The sequence below is a fragment of the Paramisgurnus dabryanus genome, chromosome 21 (assembly GCF_030506205.2).
Source record: "Paramisgurnus dabryanus chromosome 21, PD_genome_1.1, whole genome shotgun sequence".
NCBI lineage: Eukaryota > Metazoa > Chordata > Actinopteri > Cypriniformes > Cobitidae > Paramisgurnus > Paramisgurnus dabryanus.
This window is the reverse complement of record NC_133357.1, coordinates 25,446,370-25,472,310: the sequence shown is the minus strand read 5'-3', so window position 1 is coordinate 25,472,310 and position 25,941 is coordinate 25,446,370. Positions and strand designations below refer to the sequence as shown.

Below are 25,941 nucleotides of genomic sequence, written 5' to 3'. Positions count from 1 at the left end.
ATCCATTGTTCAAAATAAAGTTGACGACATGATACTTTCTGCCTGTGATTTTTATTCAAATGACCGAAAATGAAAAGACTGCAACAAACTAAATTATCATTTGGAAAGTCAGCAGAAGATGAGCAGACAATTAGAAGGAGGGAAGATGAGAAAGTTAATGGTCATGCAGCAAATAGCCTATACAATATGAGATGCAATAGGGCTACCAATGAGATTCAAGCCTAAATCCTACTGAAATCCAGTGGCTAACTAATCTGCACTGATAATTAAGCTAAATATTATATGGATAATTCATGTGTTGTGAAGTGATGAATAGCCTATAACCTTTGATAAGCATGAGGAGGAGAAAGAGTTAGAAGTAGAGGAGAGGGAAATAAGAAAACACACACAGGTGCACAGTTTGCACATGTTGCTATTGTATTATCATTTTATATAAAAAATATAAAATTGTATTTCTCAAGTGTTTTTTTTGGGGGGGGGGGGGGTCCTCTGTATTTGTAAAATCCTGGCTACGGCCTTGGCACCATATAGAGCGTATAATTGGGCTGCATTTGAGATATTGTAATGCGCTATTTGAACATTGCCTATTACTATTCTCATGAAACTTTTTTATTTGAACAACGGCCGGTCGATAAATTGTTTAGTTTAAGTCACTTCAGTATTGGTTTCAGAGATCGGAAGGTTGCCCATCGCCTGTGATATCTTGTATGCAAGTATACTTTTCTAATACAAACATATTTTTTGTTTAAACCTGTACAGAAATGTTGGCTAGGAAAGTGGGCAAACAATTGGGTAAACCCACTGTTTCTGTTACTGGATGGCTGGTGACCAAGTTTCTGAAATGGCACAACACAATACTGGAGGAAAACGCAGTGAAACTGATCAATGCACAGCCAGAAGACACAATACTGGAACTAGGTCATGGTCCGGGCTTTGGTCTCCAGGCAGCCTCGCAGCTCTTGACGGGCCCCAAAGGGAAGCTGATTGGGGTTGACTACTCAGAATACATGCATCAGATGGCCACTGAACGAATGAAGGAGCAGATAACAAAAGGAAAGGTCATGCTGTTTTACAGTGATTTGTTGAACATGCCTGTAGCTGAAAACAGTGTTGATAAGGTGTTTCACTGCAACTGTTATTACTTTTGGCCGGATCTGAATGCTGGGGCGAGAGCGATTCATAAAGTGATGAAACCAGGTGAGAGTCATACTGATATTTAACATTTAACAGATTAAAAAAAATAAGTTCAAGTGTGTTTATTGTCAGCTTTATTTACATTGAATGTGCAGCGTTGTGATATTGTGATATGACATTTCTTGACATTTAAATGTCTCCACATACAGTCAGTGGCAGCAGAATTTTTGAATGGGGTGGCCAATGATGAATTTCATCATTGTTGATTCCCTACTTCACATTACCCAATATTAGTTATTCCTAACTGCATGCATTACTAGATGTAAACTAGATGTGAATTTTAAACCTTTCATTTTCTCACATCTGATTTACTTTGTTAATGAAGCAAAACTTCTAATGTTAACTGCAGTAACTTTCGTTAAAGTTGATCTGGAAATCTAAACTCTATGATAAACCTTAAACTTACTTCAAATAGCAGAGCTCAACACAAAGGATGTTTGGCAAAAAAAGTAATTTATTCAAAAGTAAATATGGATTAACCTTATTTTTACTAAGTTACAGAAATTAGTCAGTCAGGAGCAGTGATTGATTTTCTCTTCTTATTTTGTTAATTAACTTTAATGACAGATACTTCAACAGGTTGGCTTATTATAAAACTGAGGGCAATGTTTATTATTAGTTTAAGACATACCATAACCAATTGTTTACTCACTAAGATAGCTATATTGACATGAGCATTTGTCCATTAAGCCAAAAAGAGGCGAATTTGTTTGCTCTGGCTGTTTACGCGCGCTATCAGTGGGTATAAAGTTCAAGGTTGCAGTCCAGTCCAACTAAATCACAAAAAACATTGGTTGTAAATAAGCAGAAAAAGTAAGGCCAATCTCAGACTTTATTCCATCCAAAGAAAGACAATTCCTTTACGAAAATGAAACATGGTTTTATTGTGGTAAAAGTGTAACCATGTTTTTTTGCACTCTAAAAAAGGCTGGCTTATTTTTGACCCATAATGGGTAAATATTGGACAGAACACATGCTGGGTTAAAAATTACCCAATGTTGGGTTGAAATCCAACCCTGGGGTATAAAATCCAAGAAGTTGGTATAAAACAACCTAGCATTGGGTCAAAACATCTTTAGAGTGGTGTGATGATTACTATCAGCAAACTATGGTTTTACAACAGTTACCATGTTTTTTTTTTACTGTAGTAAACCCATGGTTAATTTTCGTAAGGGTTACTTTACGCACTTCCAGGCTATCCTATAGTACTAGCGATGTATGCTAATATTCTCTTAATATTTTTTAACAATGTGCTGCACTGCTGCATCAAAATAACACAGCAATTTACGGGAAGTGGGAGTGAAAGTAACCCATTACATGTGGTGCCAGGACACCCCTCTGTCTGCACCACTGCAAACAGCGAATTAACAATAATCACTTAAAGTTATCATGTAAAGGGGACATTTCACAAGACTTTTTAAAGATGTCAAATAGGAGACACTTTGATAAAGATAGTAAGCACTCGGTCGACGGTAATTGCTTCTTTAGTATTTGTTTTTCCTACATTGGAATTCAAGGGGTACCGTCAACTGTCGGATAATATCAAAATAACATGAGGGTGAGTTAAATAAGAGAATTAAAATATTTGGGCGAAAAGAGATCCTTTGCCCACTAACTCCACAAACTCCATTACATCGCCATTAACTGCATTTATTAAACATGTGAATAAAATATACTTAAATACTTATTACTTTACTTTAAAGATTTCACTAACCTGTTTAATGCTATTAAAATGCTGTGTGCTATTCTGTTGATGCAAAATGCAAAGTTTGATTGTTTACATTATTTTAATTCAAATTATTTAACTCATAGTCGCCTTTACCATTAATTGAAAAAAATTTCTTTATAACTAAGCAACCAATTTTTTCTGTGTTTTAGGTTCTCTTATGGTTACAACACTCAGATTAGCTAGTCTGAAAAAAGCATTTTCTATGAACGTGCTCACTGGGGATAAATGGCGCCCTGAGGTGTACATGGATGTCTTGAAGTCCTCCGGGTTCACAGATGTCCGAATGGAAAACATAAGAGAAAGAAACAACAATTTTCAAGCTATTTTTGCCAGTGCTGTAAAGTAAAGTATAGGTCATCATGCCACCATTGGATTTGTTGTTGTAGCGTTGAGCTATAATGACTACATATTATTTTCTCTCAATTAGAATACAACCAGAAAATACATGAAATTTGTATGCAGTATTTTGTATGAACCCACAGGCTCGGCTAAACCTAAATGCTATGGAAACATCATCATCAAAGCTTTACTAAAATAATAAAGAAGGTGGTATCTTAAAAAAACTTGTGCACATTATTGTTTAAGGTATCTGTGACTTGGTGGGAAGTGAGGGTGGGGTAAGATGTGTTGACTATGGACTCTTTTAGTTTGACACAATCATACATTCATTTGTGTAGTGGCCTACTGTTGCCTGGGATTGAGAGATGCCTGTGAGAAAAGTGCAAAAGTGTTATTACACATCACATTTGTAAATGAAACTCATTACTCCCCCATGAAATCAGAATGTTTTAGCTTTTAGTATAAAAAAGTTTTTTTTTAAATATGTTACTCTTAATGTCTATTAATTAGGGTGCTCTCATTATTTACAAAATTCACATTTAGAAGATTATGGGAAGATTGATTACACATTCCTCAATGATTCAGTTTGCCTCTTTATTATCGTTTAATTTCAGTTGATTCAAAACATCTAGAAATATAGTTGAGACATCAGCTTTAGGCTACCTCATTCCTCCTAGTGGGCAACTTAGTTAAAGGGGCAATTTGTAAAATTCGCCGCTAGAGGGCGCCAGATCAAAACAATAACAATGACGTAGATTAATGAAACTCTGAAGCAGCGTGGAATTATGGGATTTGTGGTCTTTAACTCAACCGCTGATGGCCATAAATCAGACGGGAACGAGAAAACATGGTAACGGATGAGGTAAAGTACTCAAGTTTTATAAATGTTCCGTTTGATGACATTGTTTTTTTCATTATGTAAGGTTTCATGTAATGAAATTCGAAATTGTTATTCATAGATGTTACAGTATTAGTCTAATACGATGGTGTGTTAACAGAATTAAGAGTTCAGACCAACAAACTTACAATTTACAATGATTTTTCACATAACATGTTTTGACACTACAATTCTTATTGTGAGGTTATGCTGTAAAATTATCATAGTTACACTAGTTACATTGTAGCTGCTACGGTAAACTCTATACAATACTGGATTTAGTAAATGTCTAAAAATTTGAAACCATTGAATGCTGCGTTATGTTATTTTGCAGTACAATACCTCTTGATGTGCACTATATTGACTCAGGAAGACGCAGTGATTACAGTCTAAAAACTAATCTTGTGATCAATATAATAGTATAAGATATTTGAAGGGTTACGAATCAAAACAACTCAACTGTCGCGTAAAACACAAGCAAGATCGGCATCTGTCTAGCTAAATGTTACCGTGAAGCGCTCTCCATCCGATGTTGATCATCATTCTTTCTCTCTTCTTGTTCCAAACTCTTTTTGGGTCGTTTGGTTGGCCGGTACGTTTACAGGAGCTGTCTTGTATCCATAAACAAGTGAGTAGCCCAAGAGACGCTATACACGAACTAACCGCATATGTCCAACATACTGTTGTCATGTGGTTTTTACTTCAGTAAAGGCGGTAACAAAGGGTAACGTGGATATTAACGTCATTGATACGCAACTGCACTGCCCTGTGTCACTGTTTAGCATGGCAAGTAATCAGCTGAACAAAATATAAAACACTGGCATAGTGATTTTTGGATATTTTACTGCAAATATCTTACAAATTGCACCTTTAAACACCCTCTCACCTATGTAATCTTTTTAAACTGTATATTAAATATAAAGGTGAACAACAAAAGAATTTTGCAATGTTATAATTATCATATATAATTGTTTCTCAGTCTCTTTAATAGAATACATGTGTATGTATTATTAAAAACTGTCTAATATTGTAAACTGATGTGTCAAGTATTTAGGGTAAGCTCCACTTCCACTTGAGCAATAGCAGGAAACTGCGGGATCTCTTAAACCTAAAATTAAATATTAATTTCGAATTCTAAAGAAATTAATCTTTTACTTCATTCTGCTCAAAAACGCTCAATATGTATTTAGTGCCAAGAGAGGTCACACTAAACACTGACGATGCCTAAAGAAGACATTTAGTCCTGAAAATTATTATTTTTTATTTTTTGTACATATTTCCTGTATTTTCTGTTTGTATCTTAATAAAATAGATAAAAAAATATGAGTGGACATTAAAGTTTCTAAAACAAGACTGGTGGTGTTGGTTACCTAAGTCTTTTGCACAGTACTGTGTGTATGTATATATAGAGAATACACAAGTAGGTTATGTCTACCATCATTATGCCTAAATGTAATATTTTGTTTGGAGAACATAATTATAAGTTCTCAATATTAATTTAAAGCTATACCACTGCTTGATAAAAGATGCAAATAAACATTTGAAATGGTTTAAAGCAGTGTTGGGGAAGATACTTTGAAACTGTAGTTAACTAAGCTACAAGCTACTTACCAGTAAAAGTAAACTACAGCCAAGTTACGCATCTGAAAAAGTAGCTACACTACAAGTTACTATTAAAAGTAGCTAGCTACTTTTAAACTAAATAGATTTTTTAACAATGACGTTATATCACAAATAACTGAATATAATTTTAATGAAAATTGTTTTAAGAAAATGACTTGGGGTTTTAATACAATTATGATTTTAGTATTCTATTTTATCTGAAACTCTTGTATAGTCAAATAAATAAAAAAATAAAAGAGCATAACATTTTTTTAATGACTTAGAAACACTTTTAATTTCAGCTGTTTTTAATAATAATATAATTATGAATCGTTATAACTAATTATTATATACAAACTAGGTATATTATTAAATAATGTGGTTTGATAAATGCACTAGTATATAATAGCCTATAAGTTAAATACAGATTTCCACTTCTGTTTGATTGACAGATGCTAAAGCAGTGGCTTAAACACTAGTTTTCTTATAGGTTTGTTTCACAACATTGGCAGGACAGATAAGATTCTGGAACAATGGAAAACCACGGATTCATCACTGCACTTAAAATCTAAATAAACATTTGATAAAGAAGCAAAAAAGCGGGAGGATTCATTTAAAATGGCTCTAATTACTTCTATGTGCTTGAAGTTTTCAACGCAGAGTCAGACCTACAAATGGGTTGTTGTTCGTTTTTTAAGAGACATGAACTTAGGCAAATATGATCATGAGCAACTAATCTCTACATCTTCAGATTCTGCCGTCATGCTCGGTCCATCACGGACACTCTTTGATTATATGAGATGAGGGCGTGTGGACGTACTCCCGTCCCGCACATTATACGAAATCATCAGACGATCTCTCTACAAAGACGCGTGACAGAACAATGTGGCCGTAAAGAACAATTTGAGATTTAAGAAGAGAAGAAGACGCTGCTGCGCTCAGTCAATGTGGAGGAGTCACAACGCAATGAATGTAGTGTTATTTAATAGTGATGGAGAAACGAGCTTTTTGAAGCTTCGAATCAATTGAACCAATTGCTTCTCAAATAGATTCAGTTTTTCGAAGCCTTCGAAACACCATACACGTTGGCGACACCTGGTGGTCAAAATAGTGTAAAAACAGCAAGTTCTGTACACATTTTACATTTTTTTTTTTTTCATTAAATCTGTCTATAAACAAAAAGTAGACCAAATGGTAGTATTATTAGTCAGAAGGATGAATGTTTTATGAACTTTTATAATAAAATTAACCCGAGTTCACCTACAATGGTTATTTGTGATCAACTCAATGTTTCGAAGCCTTGTGACACATTCCCTTTGTCATAGTTGTAGCGGTTTTACATAAATATACATTATAAAGTATACATACTTTACAATAATAAATTCTTTGAAAATTACAAAACCAAACAGCAACGAAGCTACGATGAACGACCACGCAAAACTACAACACCCATGATGCATCAGGAGAAAACGCGCCAGTCACAGAATGACGTTTTAACACTGAGCGGGGAGAATCAAAAGTTTGGAAGGTGTTTGTGTGATTCAGCTATCATAGCCTGGCAGTAACAACATCACATGTAAGTGAAGCATAACACATTGTATAATGTTCAATGAAGACATTACTGTATGTTTCGTATTTTCGTTGGGGATAATGTATATTGACAAAACGTAGCCTGCAATCTTCGTAAATAATCGTCGTCCGCTTGGCAAATAACTTAAATGTGTTACTAAAATATACACTGCAGATGTGTATGTTGTAACAGTCTTAAAAGTGAACTAATTAAGTCATAAAGCGCATGGTGGTAGTGTTAATAACCAGTGTTTATTAGACACGCAGTATGCAGAGGATCAGTCGCCTGAAGCGCGAGCTGCAGCTCCTCGCCGCTGAACCTCCTCCTGGAGTATCGTGCTGGCAGATGGAGGGGCGCGTGGATGAACTACAAGCCCGTGAGTTAACAGTCATCAGTCAGTTCATACTCCTACATTATAAAAATATATTTTAAAACCTACACAGCTGACACAGTCTTCTCTCGTTGCCCCTGTTTGTTATAGAGGTTGTCGGCGGTTCAAGCACTCCCTATGAGGGAGGGGTGTTTACATTGGAAATCAAAATACCAGAGAGGTAAGTTAACGTTACCTCAAAAACACCGTACAGTGTTGACCACTTTTAAACTTGTTTACGTGGTTTTATTGTCTTTAAAAGGTATCCGTTTGAGCCTCCGAAGATCTGTTTCCTTACACCCATCTATCACCCTAACATCGATAATGCAGGACGCATTTGTCTCGATGCTCTGAAGTTGCCCCCAAAGGTATAATCTATATACATAAATAAATGAATGAAACGGTATAATAACAAGCTTTGTTATACGAATCCCATGTTTAAATAAGACATTTCTTTAAGACAACTTTGTGTGAGTGTCCACTTGGGCTGTGCAAAAATATCGATACAGCTAACCCTTGTGATACATTTTTCCACGATAGTGTATCGATATTTCAATCTCTAGTATCGATTAAAAAAATCCCACTGTGTGTGTAAAACGACCTCTGTAGTCGTCGCTGTCCAGTTGTCTGTCATATACGGCCATTTGGCCAATGTCTCAGAAGTTAACGGGAGTGAGAAAATGGCAGAACATTTAAAAACGCCTGCAGGTTTCAAAGCCGACATGTGGACGCACTTTGGCTTAAAAAAGTACAAAAAATCCAGCTCTATTTTTTTACATTTTTGATAAAAGAAGGGGGAAAAACTATTGCAATATGCAGCGTATTGTAATACATTGTAATGTGTCTCGAGTATCACAGTATCCACACTATTCCTGAGGTAAATGCGGGCGACGCCATCTTGAGCTCAGATGGGTAAAACTTCCGGTGAGCCACTACAGCTAATAATAGTCCTATTGCGAGGGATACGAGTCTGCCGTTTTGACTGGCATTTTAATGCTTATTATGAAATCCAGGAAGATCGGCATAATTTGTGCAGTTAGGGGTTAACATAATAGATGATACAAACGCAGTAAACCTTTACAAAACGGTTGTTTTAACTGTAATACACGCTCAAGAACTGAATGTTTATGTGGCGCACGTGCATCTATTAACTGTATCCACACATCCATCCAGTAAAACCTTTCATAGAAACTGACAGTGAACAATAAATACAATAATTATTCAAAAACAACATATTATGCAGATAAAAATATGCTGATTTATTTATTCTGCTACTAGGGCCTATATATTATTACAAAAATGAGATTACAGCACATAATATATAGCCTATGACATTAACTGCTTATTAGTTAATGTTTATAATAGTTCGTGATGTGTTACGCATACCGTTACGTTTGTTGTGTTTTAAATGAATTATTTAAGCAAATAATTTCATAAGCTCATGTCTTATTTACTGTATAATATTTTCATAAAACGAAAACTGAAAACATGTAATAGGAGTTTAATATGTTTATTATGGTTTGTTTAAATAACTTACATTGTATTGAATGAGAAGCATAAGTTACTGCTGCTGTCGGATCGCGTGAAGCTTGATGTGTAGCCATAAAAACTCGATAAGTCGATTAAAAATTGCCGTTTAAAAAAACCTCACACCAGGGACAGTTGTGACATTTTAAACCATCACCTGAAACGTTTAAAAACAAGAAGTCTCTGTATATTCCATGTATTAAACACTCGACTGACTGTCCCACTGTAGAGATACGGCATGTCTCTGTGCTTTTATTTGCACATTGAAGATCCGTCGCCCCCGAGGAACAAAATGAAACGATTGAATATATATTGATGTATCAGGACACTTCTTAATTTTATCCTCACACTGGTTCATACATGAAATTATGACCGTAATCATCATGGAAATCACCGGCTCTGGTCCAGTGACAGTACGCGCCGGAAGTCGCACCCACAATTCGCGCAAAGCGTCATGGGGCGTAGGAATAGTGTGGATATCGTTTCGTGAGGTCCTTGCCAATACCCAGCCCTAGTGTCCACAGACACTATACACCAGTGGTTCTGAAACCGGGGGCCTGTGAGATGTTGCCGGGGGGCCTCAGTTTTATAAAATACAATAATTTATCATAAATTCTGTCTAAATAAACCTAATGAAATAAGGCTACTAACCAGCAGCACTTCATTGTATCTTTTAATGTTTTGTTTAATTCAAGTTTTAAGTTTAATGGTGCGTTCACACCAGATACGAATGAAGCATTAAGCGCGAGTAATTTACATGTTAACTCAAAGCTAAGACACGATAGACATCATGTGGCGCAGTTAGCACTAATAAGGTGGCGCGAATTGAGCGTTTCGGGCATTTGACGCATGAGTTAAAAAATCTAATTCTTTAGGCAAATATTCATGAGCTTGCTCTGGTAGTGAAGTGATTACGACATGGCGAGCTGAGGCATAAATACGAAACAACAATGGAGGACCAAATCATTGTCGCTGTACGACACATCTTTGAACTTTTATAGAAACAGTAATATAAAGGATCTTGCTTGGAAGAAAGTGAGTAAGGAGGTCAGACAGTCTTGTAAGTTGAAAAAAAAAACATATTGAGACAACAAGCCGGCAAATTGAGCATATTTGCATCTGACATTTACACGCAAATGAAGCGAGTTAACTTAAAATGTTCAAGCGTCCAACTACACGTGAAATGCACTATTTATTTGCTTCATTTACGTCTTGTGTGAACGCACTGTTAGAATGTTTTCTGTCATAAATTTTCTTTGCTGGGCCAAATAAAGTTTGAGACCCACTGCTATACACTATATACAACATTGCAGGAATAAAAGCACAGAGCATACTTAGGGCCACATACCATCCAGTTCACTCTCATTCACATAATCTCCTCTAGAGTATTTTCCATAAACACTCAACATATATCCTCTATTTACTTTCCAATGTCTCATGCCCCATTATGATACTTTATGAATGCCTTTCTTTAAAGGGTGCTTGGAGGCCTTCGCTCAACATTTCAACGGTGCTGACCTCTATACAGTTACTTATGGCTGAACCCAACCCAGATGATCCACTTATGGCTGATATTGTAAGTTTGGTCTCTCCACAATGTTTATATGTTTATATTGCAAGCTGTTTGAACAGCTCAAACATAACTTTAGCTCAACCAGTGGTGTGCATCTAGGTGAGATTACATTATTGTTGGTTGTGGAATTGGCAAACGAATGTGCCTTTGATCAGTTGTGCTCAAGCATTGCTATTTGTGTTGTTAATGTTGGGTCTTGTATAATTATCAGTCCTCTGAATTCAAATACAACAAAGCACTGTACCTGGAGAAGGCAAAGAAGTGGACAGCTGAACATGCAGTTCAGAAAAACAAGGTAAGTGTGTGGATGTTTGCTGTTAGGGCTGTAATATGTTTAAATTGTTTGCTTACAAAGTAGATATGTGTGAGATTGAAAGGAACAACTGCATCTTGTCTTAATGAGTAAATTATGGGATGACTGTTTACATAATATATTAAGTAAATGGATCGGATACATACACACACGCTATACACACATGTTTTCAGACTGTTTTAACTCTTATACCATTGGTTATGAATTTTTTTTAAAGACAAAGATGGAGCCCAGCAGGAATAAAATACAATATGTCATTACTCGCATCAGCCAGTGGGAGGCGACATTGTTCCATTGCATCTCAGTTGCTTTCTTTTCTCTCTTGTTTATAGGGTTGTGAGGAAGCAGATGAAAAGAGCTCTCTTGGAAATAAAAATAAGAAAACCGCACAAAAAAGAGAAGCACTAAGTGCACAGGAGAATTTAGAGCAATCTAAGAAAGTATGTATGTAGTGTATTTTACAAACAACCTTGTTTATCTCTTATATGGTACTGTGGATTTATTTTTGTCTGTTTATTGGTTTGATATGAATGTAATAAAATATATTTGAACTACATTTACAGCACACCAAACTGTTCAATACTCTTTAAGACATACATTTATGAAACTAATAACTTTATTAAATCATTCTTTCATCACATGTATACAGAAATATAAAAAATATTTACATCCAGAATAGTGTGTTTGTTGTACAAAGATCTTTATAATCCAATATAAAATTACATTTTAATATACATTTAATATAAAAGTATAGAAATAAATCAATAGGGATAAAAAGTATAGCATGCTAGATCAGAGGTAGTTATATTTTACAATACAACAGCTAAGGACCATCATTTTATTACAACCTAATCAAATCCCTCATAGTTCACTTTATATCTTCAATTTTATAACCTTGACATGTTTAATATTTCACAAATTGCTCTTTCTTTATAATGCCATCTTTATGTTAAAATAGAAATGCAGCACATCTCTGAAACGTTACACAACATTACTTTCTGAAAACAAATTTTGTTGAACATAAAACACACCACACAAGTACATATACACAAATCCTTGCTACCCAAAAATATTGCATTGTAATAAAAATATGTTGAAATTGCTTAGTTGAACATTTTAAATAGTAAGTTGTAATAACTTAAGCCAGTTTGTTTATGCTTAATGTAAGGCAGCAAAATAGGTTTTACTGTGTAGTAGTAAAATGTACTGTTTTTTTATATAAAAAAATGTAAAAAATTGCATAAGTAAAATAAGTAACAGATGGGGGGGGGGCTTTATGTGAGCTACAGGACAACCGAATAGGACTTATTTTGTGTGTCTTTGTATTTGCGTAGTGTGTATGCTTTAGTTCTTATTACCATGTTGTGCTTTTTATGCTAAATATACACAAGCATTTGCCTTCCCAAAAGTTTGTTCATTTGCAGACAAAAAAATCGTCAGCTTGCAAAAATGTAGTACAATGCAATTATGACTTTGATGTGTGTGTGTATATATACACATTTAAAAATTAATGCATAAAAGTTTGAATACATACAGACAACAACTGAGTTTGTAGTAGAAACATTTCACATTAAAATATTTGATTTATTCTTTACATCTGCAACTGTACCTGTGATATGATCCTAATTTAAGAAATACTCCGGTTTTTAAACAAGCCAGTTTGACAGCATCAGTGGCATGCTGTTGATTACCACAGACAATAATAATGACACCAGTTCACCAGTTTGTGAAAAAAAAAACATCAGTAACCGTAGACTATAGGAATGTACTTAAAATAAAAGCCTTTAAAGGAGAACTTCCAGCTTATTTGCAGCTTGAAGCGCTGATAATAAATTGATAATGATTGTTACATACAAATATATGTTTTTTTAATCGATGAGTGTACTGTTCAAGGAGATTAACATTGTGTATGAACACACATTTTAAGCCCAACTTAGTTAAATGAATGCATGTGGTAATCAAAAGCATACCACATTGTCAATAAAGCTCAATTTGTATTAATCCCAGCACATTTTAAGGCAGTGTTTCTCAAATCCAATCCTCACCCCTCCCCTTCCAGAATGTTTTAGGTGTCTTGCTATCTAAAACACACCTGATTCAAGTCATCGGGTCTTTCCCATAAACAGCTTGCTCGACTTAATGTGGCGTTGCACAGATAAATCAGCGTGTGACATCACATTACTGCAAGAATGAATTGAATTCCTCTCACGGTACTATGATGTCACATACCGATCGGTATAACCAGTCCCACTGAAGTCAAATCAGAATGTTTTTATATAGGGAGCCTTTCAAAAACATGGGAGGGGGCGCGAGGACTGCAATTGAGAAACATTGGGGCAGTCTACACGACAACGTTTTCAACCAAAAACTGAACACTTTTGGGTGTTTGTTTACATCTGTTTACAGTTTGGGGTCCTAAATGCAAACTTTTGAAAATTGTTTTCAAAGTGCATGTTTTTGAAAAAACAAAGGCGATATTATTTCTGTGTAAATGGCAACAACGTAAATCTGTAAAAACGATTAATTTGTATTACGTGTTCAGTCTACAGCGATAGCGGAGTACTTTACAAACATAACAACAGTGGCGGCCTACATGTGCTGCTCAAGTTTATTAACGCTTCTCCAGTACAAGGGAAGTAAAAAAACCTACGTCATTATTTCAGGTTCCATTTCAGAAAAGCAACTATTATATTTCAAGTTAAGAATAAAAAACTACAATGATTGTATGATTTTTAACTGAAATCTTATAACCTCGATGACGTATGCGTTCAACAAATACGACTCCCAGAAGACGCACCCAAAATCCTGGCCAGGACGTGTCACGGGAAAATGGCACGTATGGTCACCCTACTGTCTAAACAAAATTTCAAAATACTTTCACTGTCTTAATTGTTCGTATTTATCGATCTTTATAAGAAAGCGTATGTGTGAGGCGTGTGGTGTTTCTTTACAAAATAACATCGCCACCTACTGGACTGGCACACATAATACCGTGTTTTTAGTTGTTTTCTCTGATCCATGTGAACGTGGATTGTTTTACAGTTACTTTTTTAAAAGTCCATTTTTGTACTATTGTTGTCGTGCAAACATTCCCTAAGATTCATCTGTACTCTGTAATACCTGTATCACACAAACAAAAGTTCAAAAAATAAAATACAAAGCTGTTTAGTTTTTGTACATTTCAGTTTGTTGCATAAATTATTTAAAGGCCCATGAGATCGTGTCACAATATGCAAAAAGGAAGTTGTTTCCCTTTTTTTAGAATGTCATGTAGCAATTGGGACTTTAAGTATAGGTACATTTTTCCCAAATCCAATGTAGTTCATTGTTCATAAGCTCTGATGGTTTCAGGGGTAATTTCATACGTGAGCTCAAGATTTCTCACACTGAAAGGGTCCTTGAAAACTCAAGATATTTGAAGACGACTTAAGGATGAGATGAGAGAAGTGGGGAGTGGTAGACTCCAGAGAGACGGCTTCCATTATTAGTGCCAAGTCCACTGCTTTTCTGAAATTCCTGCTCTTTTGCACTTAGTCCTGGTGTAGACCTGGCCATGTTCTCTCCAACATTTTCCCTATCCGTTGAGGGTTGCGTCTGCAGCTGGCATGGGATGAGCTGCACTGAGGGTGGGCAAGAAAATCGAGTGGCCGTGTCTTGGGTTGGTGCTGATGAACCCTCAAACTCTGCTTCTGCGGCAAAAGACACCAGAGCTTGTGTGGAGTCATACGAGCTCTTTTCTGTGTCAACAGAGACAAAGGAATCCAGGTTGCGGTCATGGCGTAGGTAAGCTCTGCTCCAGAGGAGACGTGCATCTTCACGGAAGTGTGGATTGAAGAATAGGTAGAGCAAAGGGTTGATGCTGGCCGGCAGAGGAAGAAGCACAAGGACAACTGATTTGACAACCTCCTCGCTTACAGAAAAGAGTCCCAGAAGGGAGGAGAAGCTGAGGAAGGCCACTGGGCAATAGAGCAGGCAGTTGGTGAAGATGAGCCAGGCCACATGTTTGATCATAGCGCAATCCCAAATGCTGTCAAAGTCACCTTTCATCAGGTCCCAGTACAACTTGATATACGTTCCGGTAATCACTAAGAAGCACAGGGAATTCATCATGATCAGGGCCACCATAAAGCCCAGTGTGGAGGGCACTCCATCTGGCAGTGGTGATGGCATGCAGAGGGGGGTTGCCCCATACTCCCCAACCCCTATTAAGGGCAAAGCAGCAACTGCCAGTGAAAGTGCCAAACATGCTACTGCAGCAGCGCGCACGCTTGCCAGAGAGGGTGACTTTCCATAGGCTCGGGCACACGACACTGACACGCTGCACTGCACTGCTGCTAAGGTGAGGAAGAGTATGGAGCCTTCTGAGGCAAGCACTGAAAGAAAGCCTGTTGCCTGGCAACCAGCACCCATTTCCCATTGAGCACCGTTCAGGGCGAACTCCCCAAATGTCCGAGCATCAACTAGCGCCAGGGTACCGGTGCACAGGCCCGTCAGCAGGTTGGTGCTGCTGATGCTGCCGATGATGAACTTGACGGGTGAGAGATAGCTGGGAGAGGCAAACACTGTCAAGAGGAGAAGACTGTTTCCCATCAGTGAGACTAGAGAGATGAGCCACATCCCGAGGCGTACCACCCAACTATCAAACAGGTTATCACATGGTTTAAATGGACCTGAAAGGAAGGAAGATATAAATTAGAATTTAAGAATCAGATTAAAAATTAAACATCTGAAGGTTTATCAGATGTTAACTCTTTACTTGCTATTGACGAGTTATCTCGTCAATTAAGAGAAAATGCTTTCCTGCCTAAGACGACTTTTACCGCAATCCATTTTTTTCGCTATTATGCACTAGATGATGCTTTTACCCACCTTATAAAACACTATAGATCCAAAAGCAGTAAATACTCTGTGTATATTTTGATTATTTTGACATGTTTTTGTAAATTTCAAACTAAAAAGATTGGGAAAAAACACCAACCATATACTACAGTTATCTGCTGGTTAGATGGAATACATTATAATGCATTAAATATTCAAACTTTCTAGGACATGGTACAGTCATGGTGACATGACATTAAGCTCTGTCTCTGAATTTACATCAGGAATGCTTGTGAATGAATACATAAGCAAATAATTTCCATATTCAGACCTGGGATAGGGCTACACTGTATGCTGGTTTGTAGTTTGGACTCCTCAATAGCCAACTGGAATTCCTCCAGATCAAGGTCATCTGCAAGTAAAAACAGCACATTATAAATGAAGCACACTCTACTTGCATGATGAAAATCATAAATCAGATCACAATGAATAATGCATGAAGAAAAGAGACACATTTTATCTGTAATGTACCTGGGATTAATGTAGGGGGGCGGTCACACTACACTTTTCATTCCATTGACTTCCATTCATACACATGTGAATGCGTCATACCAGAAATGGAAGCATGTGCAAAGATATTTCACAAGTCTGGTGAACTCTGTTCTGACATTTTTATCATGTGGATAAATGCGAGCAGTAGAAAACTGGTATATCACCGGGTGACCTTTCTCTTTACTTTAAAAGCAAAGATGGACACACCGCTCCCCACCCATATTCGCAGGAATGTCCAAAAAATATTTGCATTCTCAAAGTCTAGTGAGAGCGCCCCTTAAAGCCCTGATATGCTTCTACAGTTGAAGTGAAAACTTTTTTCGGGATATTCGGTGTGGATTTAAGCAGAGTTAGTAAAATAGAGCTTACAGTTGTTGTCGGTGTGAATGGGTAACGGAGACAAAGCTTTCTTCTGAAGATCCTCCTCCTCACTGCCCATCTGCTCTTCCCCCTGACTGGCTGCTTTGTAACTGCTGCAGGCTCCAAATACACAGCACTGATAGGCATATGGCATCTCTACGACCCTGTTTCAACAGTGGTGACAGAGAACGCTCAGAAACATGGCACAAACAATTCAAATTTATACAGTGCTTTTTTAGACTGATATATGGTTTAAACACCTTTACTGTATATGAAAGAAAGAATACAATGATATTGCAAATTTAAAGCCTCATATGTATGTATGTATGTATGTGTCTGTATGTATATGAAGAGTTTGGTTCCAAAACATGATAACCATCATTTAAAAAAATTAGTTGCCACCAAAATCAGTATTGTATCAGGTCAGTATTAAAAAGTAAATTCTTAATTGTACGCAAAATCCAATATCCGTCGTGTTATTCTGTAATCTTTTCTCCCTTTTTTCCAAAACGCGATAAACGCAATTCCTTCTTCTCTGCAGACTGCAATAAATCCGCTCAATAAATCACAGCACACCATAACACGCATTGTAAACAACAATGACGATGCTTTGAATACTCACAGAATCCTAGTTTTCCTCATCTACTTTGTACTTCATGATTAACAAACAAACAAACAAACAAAAACAAAATAATGTTTTTGATGGCATTGATAAACCTGTGGTGGTTTTCTGTGGTGGGAAAGAAACGTAAGCCATCAAAATCAAATAATATACATGAGAGGCACTCGGGCGAAGGAAAAATGTCGGCTGTGGTTTGTTCTTACACAACAGCATCAAGCTTCTGTTTGACCCCAGTGGATCTTATGAAAAACTTTCCATTATTTTACTCCGTGTCAATGAAAATTGAACAGGACCAAAACATTTTACAGCTGATCGCTGTCAAAAAAGTTCAGCAACGACGTCCCAAGGATGACAGCAGCAATGTCAGTGGTCTTATGACAAAGTAAGTGTTTTGATTAATGTTTAATTAATTTAATGTTTATTTTTTAATCAGTGTATACTACTAGTCAACTAAATGAATATAACATGGCAAAGACAAATGCACGTTTATATATTGATTCAATAGATTTATAGCATTTAAAAAAAAAACTTGTCAAGGATTTATTGCATTTTGTGGAAAAAAATAATTTGTTTTTATAATAAATCTTTGAAAATCAAATTATGGATTTGAATTTTTTATGTTTTTTATAACCCTAAAGATGCTATGTGAAAGTTTGTAACAGAAAATAGAGGTTTTCATCTTGTCACTTTCTTGGTATTGAAACACATTTTACCCAAATTAGTCAAAATGGATTCATTGTGTTTTGGAACCAAACTCTTCAAATTTAGCGAAACAAAACTAAAGTTATAGGTTCACCCAAAATTAAAACTTTTGTGTTTATAACACAGTCATTGTAAATCATTTTTATTGTGATTCTGATTTCTTCATCTATGCTGTATTGATGTCTACAGATGTCTACCAGTTTTAGAAGGCTGCAAATTCCAGTAAACAGATGAACGAAAACCTTAGTAAACTATTTTGCTTGTAAAGTTCACTTTTTTACCTTGTGTCTTAGTAAATCCTGACAGTAGACTTTAAACAAGAAAAGATGTGTTTGCACTGGTGCAAGCTGTTAGTAAATCTGGACGCTAATGTTTTTTTTTTTTGGGGGGGGGGGGGGGGGGTCACAGCTAAAACCGTGACATGATTTTTTTATTTTCACCTGTTGTTTTTCTGGTAATTTTCTCCTGGTGCTAAACAAGTCACACCACCTAAGGAGACTTTCATACTCCCGAGGCTTTGATTAAAGTCGGTTTTTGATCATATTCACTGAAACCAACACTATGCTCTACTACAGGGGTTTTCAAACTTTTTGTGTGTGTGGACCACTATTTGTAATCAAGAATTTTCGCGGACCACCTCATAATACTCATTATAAAATATGTCTACACAAAGTCCTGAATTAATCTGCACATCTAAATAGTCTTACTAGCACTAAAACTATAACTGGTCATAACATCAGTACAACAGGTTTATTAAAAGAAAGTTTACTGCACATAACAGCTGCCACATATTCATACAGCAATCCATTTTGTATGGCACTGAACTTGAATGTCACGGCTGAGCGCCACTGGCCTATTTTAGTAATCCCACAATAACTTGACAATTTAATTAAAAATGTATATCAATATTCTTATATCAACATTATTTATATACATATTCTCAGTGTTGGGAAAGTTCACTTTCTACATGAACTACTTCAGTTCACAGTTTACAAATTTTAAAATGAACTAGTTCAGTTCATATTTCAAAATTTTGAACTAGTTCACAGTTCCAAAAATGAACTAATTTATAGTTCTTTTTTCCCATATTATAAAAAAAGGATTGCCATTAGCCCATATAGAACCACAGACAGCAATTATTTCATCAGTTTTAACACTGAAGCTAAATGCGTCAGATTTAATCTTAATATCCAACTTTAAATCCTTATCCAACCAGGGTTTACATAAGCATTGACTGTCTTTTAATTTTTGTATTTGCTTGCACATACCTTGAAAGGCTAGCCGGGTGGGGGTCGCACCCCGGGCGAGAAGCGCTGCGAGGCATTGCGTGTATGACAACTCGCAGGTATCGCACACCGCACGTGCACGTTAAATAGCGTGAGCTTAGTTAGAGTCTATTTCAAGATCCAGAATATGCGTTAGCAGCCTAAGTTAATCGTTAACAATTTAAGACAAATATGATGTTATTTAATGTTAAACTATGAGTGGCGCGGCAGGAATATCAGCAGCGTCTGTGTTGTTTTGATTACGCATGCAGCGTGACTGGTGAACACTGGTGGCGGTGTTGCCAGATTGGGTGTTTTTTCCGCTTCACATTAAGGCCTGTTTACAGTGTGTTTTAGTTGGGTTTTCGCCTGGAAGAATATAGAAATCTGGCACCCTATTGAACGACGTTAAACAGAAAGCGTGCTGTTCACAGGCACTAGAATCAACGAGTTTACAGTAACATTCATCAGGCAGTAATACAGTACGTTCAGATCACGTTCAACTTTTGTTCAATGAACTCGTTCAAGCACAACACAGCATATTCTCAAAATATACATATTCTTATTTTGCCTTTACACGGACCACCTGCAGTACCCTCACGGACCACTAGTGGTCCGCGGACCACAGTTTGGGAATGGCCGGTTCCTCTAATAGAACAACATAAATTAGACTGTTTAAGAAAAAAACCCACGCTTCTAGCTTCACCTACAGCCTGTTATTTGTTTTGCAAAAATCCACCGCTCCCGATTCACTTGGTCCAATCAGCGCAGGCTGGTTCATTTGGTCCAATCAGCCCAGGGCTGTGTAAAATCTGCCTGTCAATCACAGTACCTGCACGCGCCACAGATCCCCCCTCGCGTGCGATACAATATCACGTGCATCCGCCTAAGGTCACAGGTGTTTTGGTTTGAACGCAGCATGATGGCGGAGAGAACATTCACTAACAAACTTCCGATTCCTCGGTTAACAACCAAAGCTAGGAAAACAACCAATGAAAAGAAGGAAGCAAAGATAGAAAGCCACCGTGGCCGTAATAAAACTACGATCAATATCGGACCAGCATTTGAAAGGTGGAGGAATCTACAAGATTTTAAAGGGTTCAAGCTGGATGCAGAGCTTGCCACATTTCTACTCGACAGGTAATTGTGCTTTATCAACCATTGACTGTATTTCTGAGTGTTATCTTAGTATTCTTGCCAAGTATGCGTTCACAATAATACTGGTGCACACACGCTGACAAGGACGAGCTCGAAGGGAGGTTGCTAGGTAATTGTGGAGGAGGGACATGAAATTGTAAACATTTGGAAACTGCTCAGTCCTCCAGAGTTGCTGACGGCAGCTTTAATAAGGAGGGTGTTTATAACAGTGCCACTCTGAGTTGAATATATGGCTATCTCAGATCAGAATTTAAATACATATAATAACTACCAAGCAGGAACTGTTTATTCGTATCAATAATTGAAATGTTCTTGGGGTCAGAGATTGCTCCAGATAATAGATATCTTTAAACTATTAGTAGTTTTTGGAAGCTAAATAAAACTTTAAGTTGTTTATGAGCTACTCAAAGCATTTGCCTTTTGAAAAAAACAACATTGGCTTCCTTTTGTGAGAAATGATAGCTAATGTTTTAAAGTTATTGGTGACCACAACTGTACCTTATGTTGGGGAAGTCCTCTTCTCTGAATGTATGAGAGAGTGCCATGTTGCTCTTCAGCTTTAGGTGAGTGAGGCTGGTTAGCCCAGCTAGTGGGAGACTGGTCAACCTATTACCGGTCAGGTCCCTGGATGGATGAAAGACAGATTTAAGCTGCTGCCCTGGAGCTACTTGTAAGTTTCACCATCAACTCAAGATGTCTGAGCATTTGTCAGCACTGTGGCCTAGGAATTATTAAATCACTCAGTTTAAGAAGAAATTATTAGAAAATTGGACTACAGAACTATACAAACAAAATTAAAATGTTTTGTTTCCACTACAGTAAATTAAACATTTGGACAGTTATTTAAAAGTCTATGGGGCAGTTTCCAGGACAGGGTTTAGACTAGGTCTTAGTTATATTAGGACATTTAGTTTTTACACAACTTACAAACAGTGTTGGGGAAAGTTACTTTTAAAAGTAATGCATTACAATATTAAGTTACTTGCCAAAAAAGAAACTAATTGCATTACTAAGTTACTTTTCATGAAAAGTAATGCTTACGTTACATTTGCGTTACTTTTGCATTACTTTTCTTGTCTTAGGCTTGATCTCTTGCAGGTGTTTTTTATCCCAATAATGTCACACTCTGGCCTGCCATCTCTGTTTCCGACAAAACTGATCCCGCTCAGGTACACAGAGTGCGTAATTCTACGTTAATATCTTCAGTTTAATTCAGTACATTATTTTATACTTAAATGTAATTAATTAAACTGAAAAGTAACTCGCATTACTTTTTTGAAAAAGTAACTCAAATATTAACGTGTACATTTATAAAGTAATGCGTTACTTTACTCGTTACTTCAGAAAAGTAATGTTATTATGTAATTTGCGTTACTTGTAATGCGTTACCCTCAACACTGCTTACAAAAAACTATACTGGTGTGCATTTTGAGACCAAACAATGGAGAAGGCAACTCAAACATGCATTATAGTCTGGGACTATAGAATAATATAGGAGGATAATTTTAATTTCATATAAAAAATCAAAACCAGTAGAATCTGCTAATAAATAAAACTGAATCCCTTCTCACATCTAACTCACACTGTAAGTTATTTGTAACTTTTTTGCAGAGTAGTGTAATTTCATCACATTAACATGATATTTTATCCAAAAATAAAATTATGTCATTATTGCTCATTATTGCTCATGTTTATCTAAACCTGTATCAGTTTCTTTTTTTTGTTAAACACACAAGAATAAATTTTAATATGAAGCACACAGCTGACTGCAACTATTGACCGTCAAAGTATTTTTCCTACTATGGAAGTCAATGGGTACTTTGTGCTTACCATAATTTATCAAAATATCTTCTTTTGTGTTTAACAGAATAAACTCAAAAAGGGTCGAAATAAAAGGGTGAGTAAATGATTACAGAATTTTCATTTATGGTTGAACTATCACTTTTATTGACAACAAACAAATGCATTTAAATTATAAAGCCTAAAAGTTTTTGTGAAATGTTTTGTTTAAAAGTTATGCCTGTGCTATCTTTAAAATAAATGATTTGTTTTGTTTACTTGTGTAATTTGTAAGTGTCCGAATGTTTTGGGGATCACTGTACATATAAGTCAACCGAATTCCAACAATTGCGTTGACCGAAGAAGATTTTATTTAAAGTGACATATTTGGCACACAGATCTTGAGCTTTTAACCCCGCTGAAAGCCAAAACATGTCAGTTTACATCAAATTTGAAGGAATGTTCAAGGTCTAACACAAACTGTACTGAAAGCATTTTGTGCATGCTGTTGATTACAGTGAATTTTTATTTGCTTAAGAGATGAGAAAAAATGATTTATTTGTGATACTGCCACAGTAGAGTCAATCCCAGAACATTTCAACATCTCCTATTAAAACATTTTCTGGCTTTAACTTCGCTATCATTGGTTTTCCATTTACAAATCCCGAGACATTTTTATACCAGAATAATCACACAGAGGACTGTTGAAATATCTGCATGACCTCCAGTTATGCATCATCTGTCATTTCATTTAGTCATCACATTCTTTGTATAATGCTGCTTGTGTTTAATTGCCTGTGAATTACAATGCAAGTTTCACAGTTGCCGTGATTACAACCGCAATCTTTTTACATTGACTCAACTAAAGCATCACACACATAACTGAATATAACCTGCTGGTCACAAAATCGGTTGTGTCTACTTCACAGATGTTAAGAATCCAAGGTTTGTCGCACAGTTAATGCCCGCTTGTGCTATTCATTTGCATACTCACAGTTTAACAAGAGACTGCAGGGAGGAAAAGGCATCCGGGTGGATTGTTTCGATCCTATTCCAACTCAGATCCCTGTAATGAGAAATCATTGATTTAATTTATGTCTGGTACACAGATGGTTTGTGTTAAATGGAATAAAATTTGCCCAGTGGAAATTTGCCATTAAAATTGATGTTATATATTAAGAAAGGTGTGTCAATGTTTTATACAGTAGGCCTATTTATTTATGTTTTTTTTAAAGCCAGTCGTGTTACCTTTTGATAAACAACAAGCATTAGGAAGCTACTTCAGATACTTAAGAAGTGAAAAGTGATTTTATCATCTCAAAGTGCAACCGTAATTTAAATATTTTGCATGTGTTTTATGACTTTTGCTTGGAATGCATAAAAGATGTGTGTACTCACAGTGAGCGTAAGCTGTTGAGTTGTTGGAATGTGTTCATCTCAATCTGTTTGATCAGATTGTGCTGTAGGCCTCTGCCGAGTCAAAACAAAAAAACCTGCTATTACCACGATCACACACAAGCTCTGCCAGACATACACATTTTCTGCTGACATTATACATGGCGACCATAAGCACGCTTAAAGGGGTCATATTACGAGATTTTTTTAAAGATGTAAAATAAGTCTTTGGTGTACCCAGAGTCAAAATACTACACGGATAATAAATTATAGCATGTAAAAATTTTTTTTTTTGGGTGTTCACGAAAACAGCAACGAATCACTTCCTGTTCCTCTTTTGAACAAGGTCGCACTTTTGACGTAGGTGTGCGCATACTGTGATGTTGGCTACCTAAACATCCGTTTGTCTCAGTTTACATGCAACCGTGTAACCGAAGATTTTCCAAATCTCCACTCTGGCCGGAGTTTTTAGAAAGAATCTGATTCAGAGGCGAGTTCTCCGTTTGCGTGTAAACGAAGGCCCAAACGAAGGGAATTGTCTCCATTTTTCAAAATACCCATGTACATGTAAACAGGGCCTAAATGGCCGTGCCATGGTTGGATAGTGCAGATTAAGGGGCGGTATTATTGTAATAGGCGAAATCTGAACAACCTGATTTTTCACATGCTTGCAAAGATTGATTTACCAAAACTAAGTTACTGGGTTGATCTTTTTCACATTTTCTAGGCTGATTGAAGCACTGGGCACCCAGTTATAGCACTTAAACATGGAAAAATTCATGATATGACTCCTTTAAAAACATGGATTGCTACAATAATGGTCGTAAGTGTCAAATTTGTACTCTGAGGTGTTTTCTGGTTTCTTAGTTATATCATAAGTAGTAAAGATGCTTATCAGTCATTGTGCTGGTATTAACTCTTTCCCCGCCATTGACGAGATATCTCGTCAATTAAGAGAAAACGCTTCCCCGCCAATGACGAGATTTTCCGTCTTTCCGCAATACCGCTATTATCCACCAGGTGGCGCCCTTCCGCAACTTTTTAAAACCGGAAGTATTGCCCTATGGCAAGCTGCTGCATGTCCGTGTCTGTTTTAAAGATCGCTCTGAATGGGATCTCTATGAAAAGTCCGTCACAAATATGGAATTATTTTTGCTTTTTGCTCAAAATATGGTGTTTTTGCAAAAATCTACCCATATTCAAAAGCTGATTGCAAAAGAACCACTAAAGGTAGGATGAAACGGTTTTTTTTGTTTGAAAGCAGAGGGTCTGTTCTTTCATTTGGTATATTGTATGTTTATTTATTTAAAGAAGAACATTTTCTGGAAGGCATTAAACTTTGGTGAAAATCATGAAAAACGCTGGCGCTGGCTGGCAACTTTTTTTAAAAACGCTGGCGGTGAAAGAGTTAAAGAACTTACATCTCCTGTAGAGAAGCGCAGTGGTAGAAACTGGGCAGCTCTTCGATCACATTATGAGACAGCTCACTGTAGGACACAAAAACACATAGATTAGAGTTATCTTTAACCAGAAGATTCCTCATAACAGGACAGTGCTTTGCATAAAGGCTGTTTTAGACACTAATATTGTCACTGCGGCGGTACCTTTTTAATAGGTCCTAATATTAATCATTTGGCTACAGATATGGACCTTTTAGGTACCAGTATATACCCCTAAAAAGACAGTGGTTTTCCAAACTTTTTTATTCCGCAACCCACTGAGACAGATATAATCTATCGCAGGACCCACTAAAATATTTTTTATAGAAATATGCAGAAAAAATTAATTTAGAAATTCAAAAAGAAATGCGTTCTCTTTTAGAAGAGAGTAGAATTGTCATTAATGGCAATAGCTGTTTTTGTGTCATTCACTACAACAACCAAGTGACTTTGCGCGCACTAGCCCTGATAAGTGAGGCCAAAACATCTCGATCGCCCCCCAGTGACTGGTCCCAGTATAGGTCATAAACCCCGCCTCCCCATGTTATTCAATGGGACTTGAGACCAACTATACAATTTAATTATACTTCAATGATCTTTTTTCTGAAGCAGGTTTCTGTCATTTACTGTAGTTTTTATCACGCTGATGTAAATTCAAGTGTTTGTTTGTTTTTAAAATAAGTTTGTTTTAGTTAGTTATTTATAGTAAGCTATAAAAATGGTGGTGTCACGTCATGATTGACAGCTGTGATATGCG

The 25,941-nt window shown here is 36.5% G+C and overlaps 3 protein-coding genes across 3 annotated transcripts in view; 2 read left to right on the top strand and 1 right to left on the bottom strand.

The window, feature by feature from the left end:
* The first annotated feature begins 676 nt into the window (after positions 1–676).
* Positions 677–5,400, top strand: LOC135775853 (uncharacterized methyltransferase YdaC). The gene is made up of 2 exons (XM_065286399.2): positions 677–1,197; positions 3,073–5,400. Exons 1-2 carry the CDS (start codon positions 762–764, stop codon positions 3,267–3,269), a joined length of 633 nt encoding a protein of 210 aa, XP_065142471.1. The 5' UTR covers positions 677–761; the 3' UTR covers positions 3,270–5,400.
* A 1,792-nt stretch (positions 5,401–7,192) lies between these two features.
* Positions 7,193–12,309, top strand: ube2t (ubiquitin-conjugating enzyme E2T (putative)). Its single transcript, XM_065286398.2, has 7 exons — positions 7,193–7,317; positions 7,570–7,687; positions 7,793–7,862; positions 7,944–8,049; positions 10,686–10,784; positions 10,993–11,076; positions 11,427–12,309. Exons 2-7 carry the CDS (start codon positions 7,579–7,581, stop codon positions 11,544–11,546), a joined length of 588 nt encoding a protein of 195 aa, XP_065142470.1. The 5' UTR covers positions 7,193–7,317; positions 7,570–7,578; the 3' UTR covers positions 11,547–12,309.
* A 148-nt stretch (positions 12,310–12,457) lies between these two features.
* The window catches only part of lgr6 (leucine-rich repeat containing G protein-coupled receptor 6), a 135,040-nt gene continuing 121,556 nt past the window's right edge, over positions 12,458–25,941 (bottom strand). The window contains exons 12-18 of the mRNA XM_065286397.2: positions 25,167–25,232; positions 23,749–23,820; positions 23,345–23,416; positions 21,070–21,195; positions 16,834–16,988; positions 16,244–16,324; positions 12,458–15,764 (exon numbers count right to left, since the gene is read on the bottom strand). Coding sequence (XP_065142469.1) covers positions 14,521–15,764; positions 16,244–16,324; positions 16,834–16,988; positions 21,070–21,195; positions 23,345–23,416; positions 23,749–23,820; positions 25,167–25,232 — 1,816 coding nt within the window. The 3' untranslated portion in view covers positions 12,458–14,520. The remainder of the gene's footprint in view (positions 15,765–16,243; positions 16,325–16,833; positions 16,989–21,069; positions 21,196–23,344; positions 23,417–23,748; positions 23,821–25,166; positions 25,233–25,941) is intronic.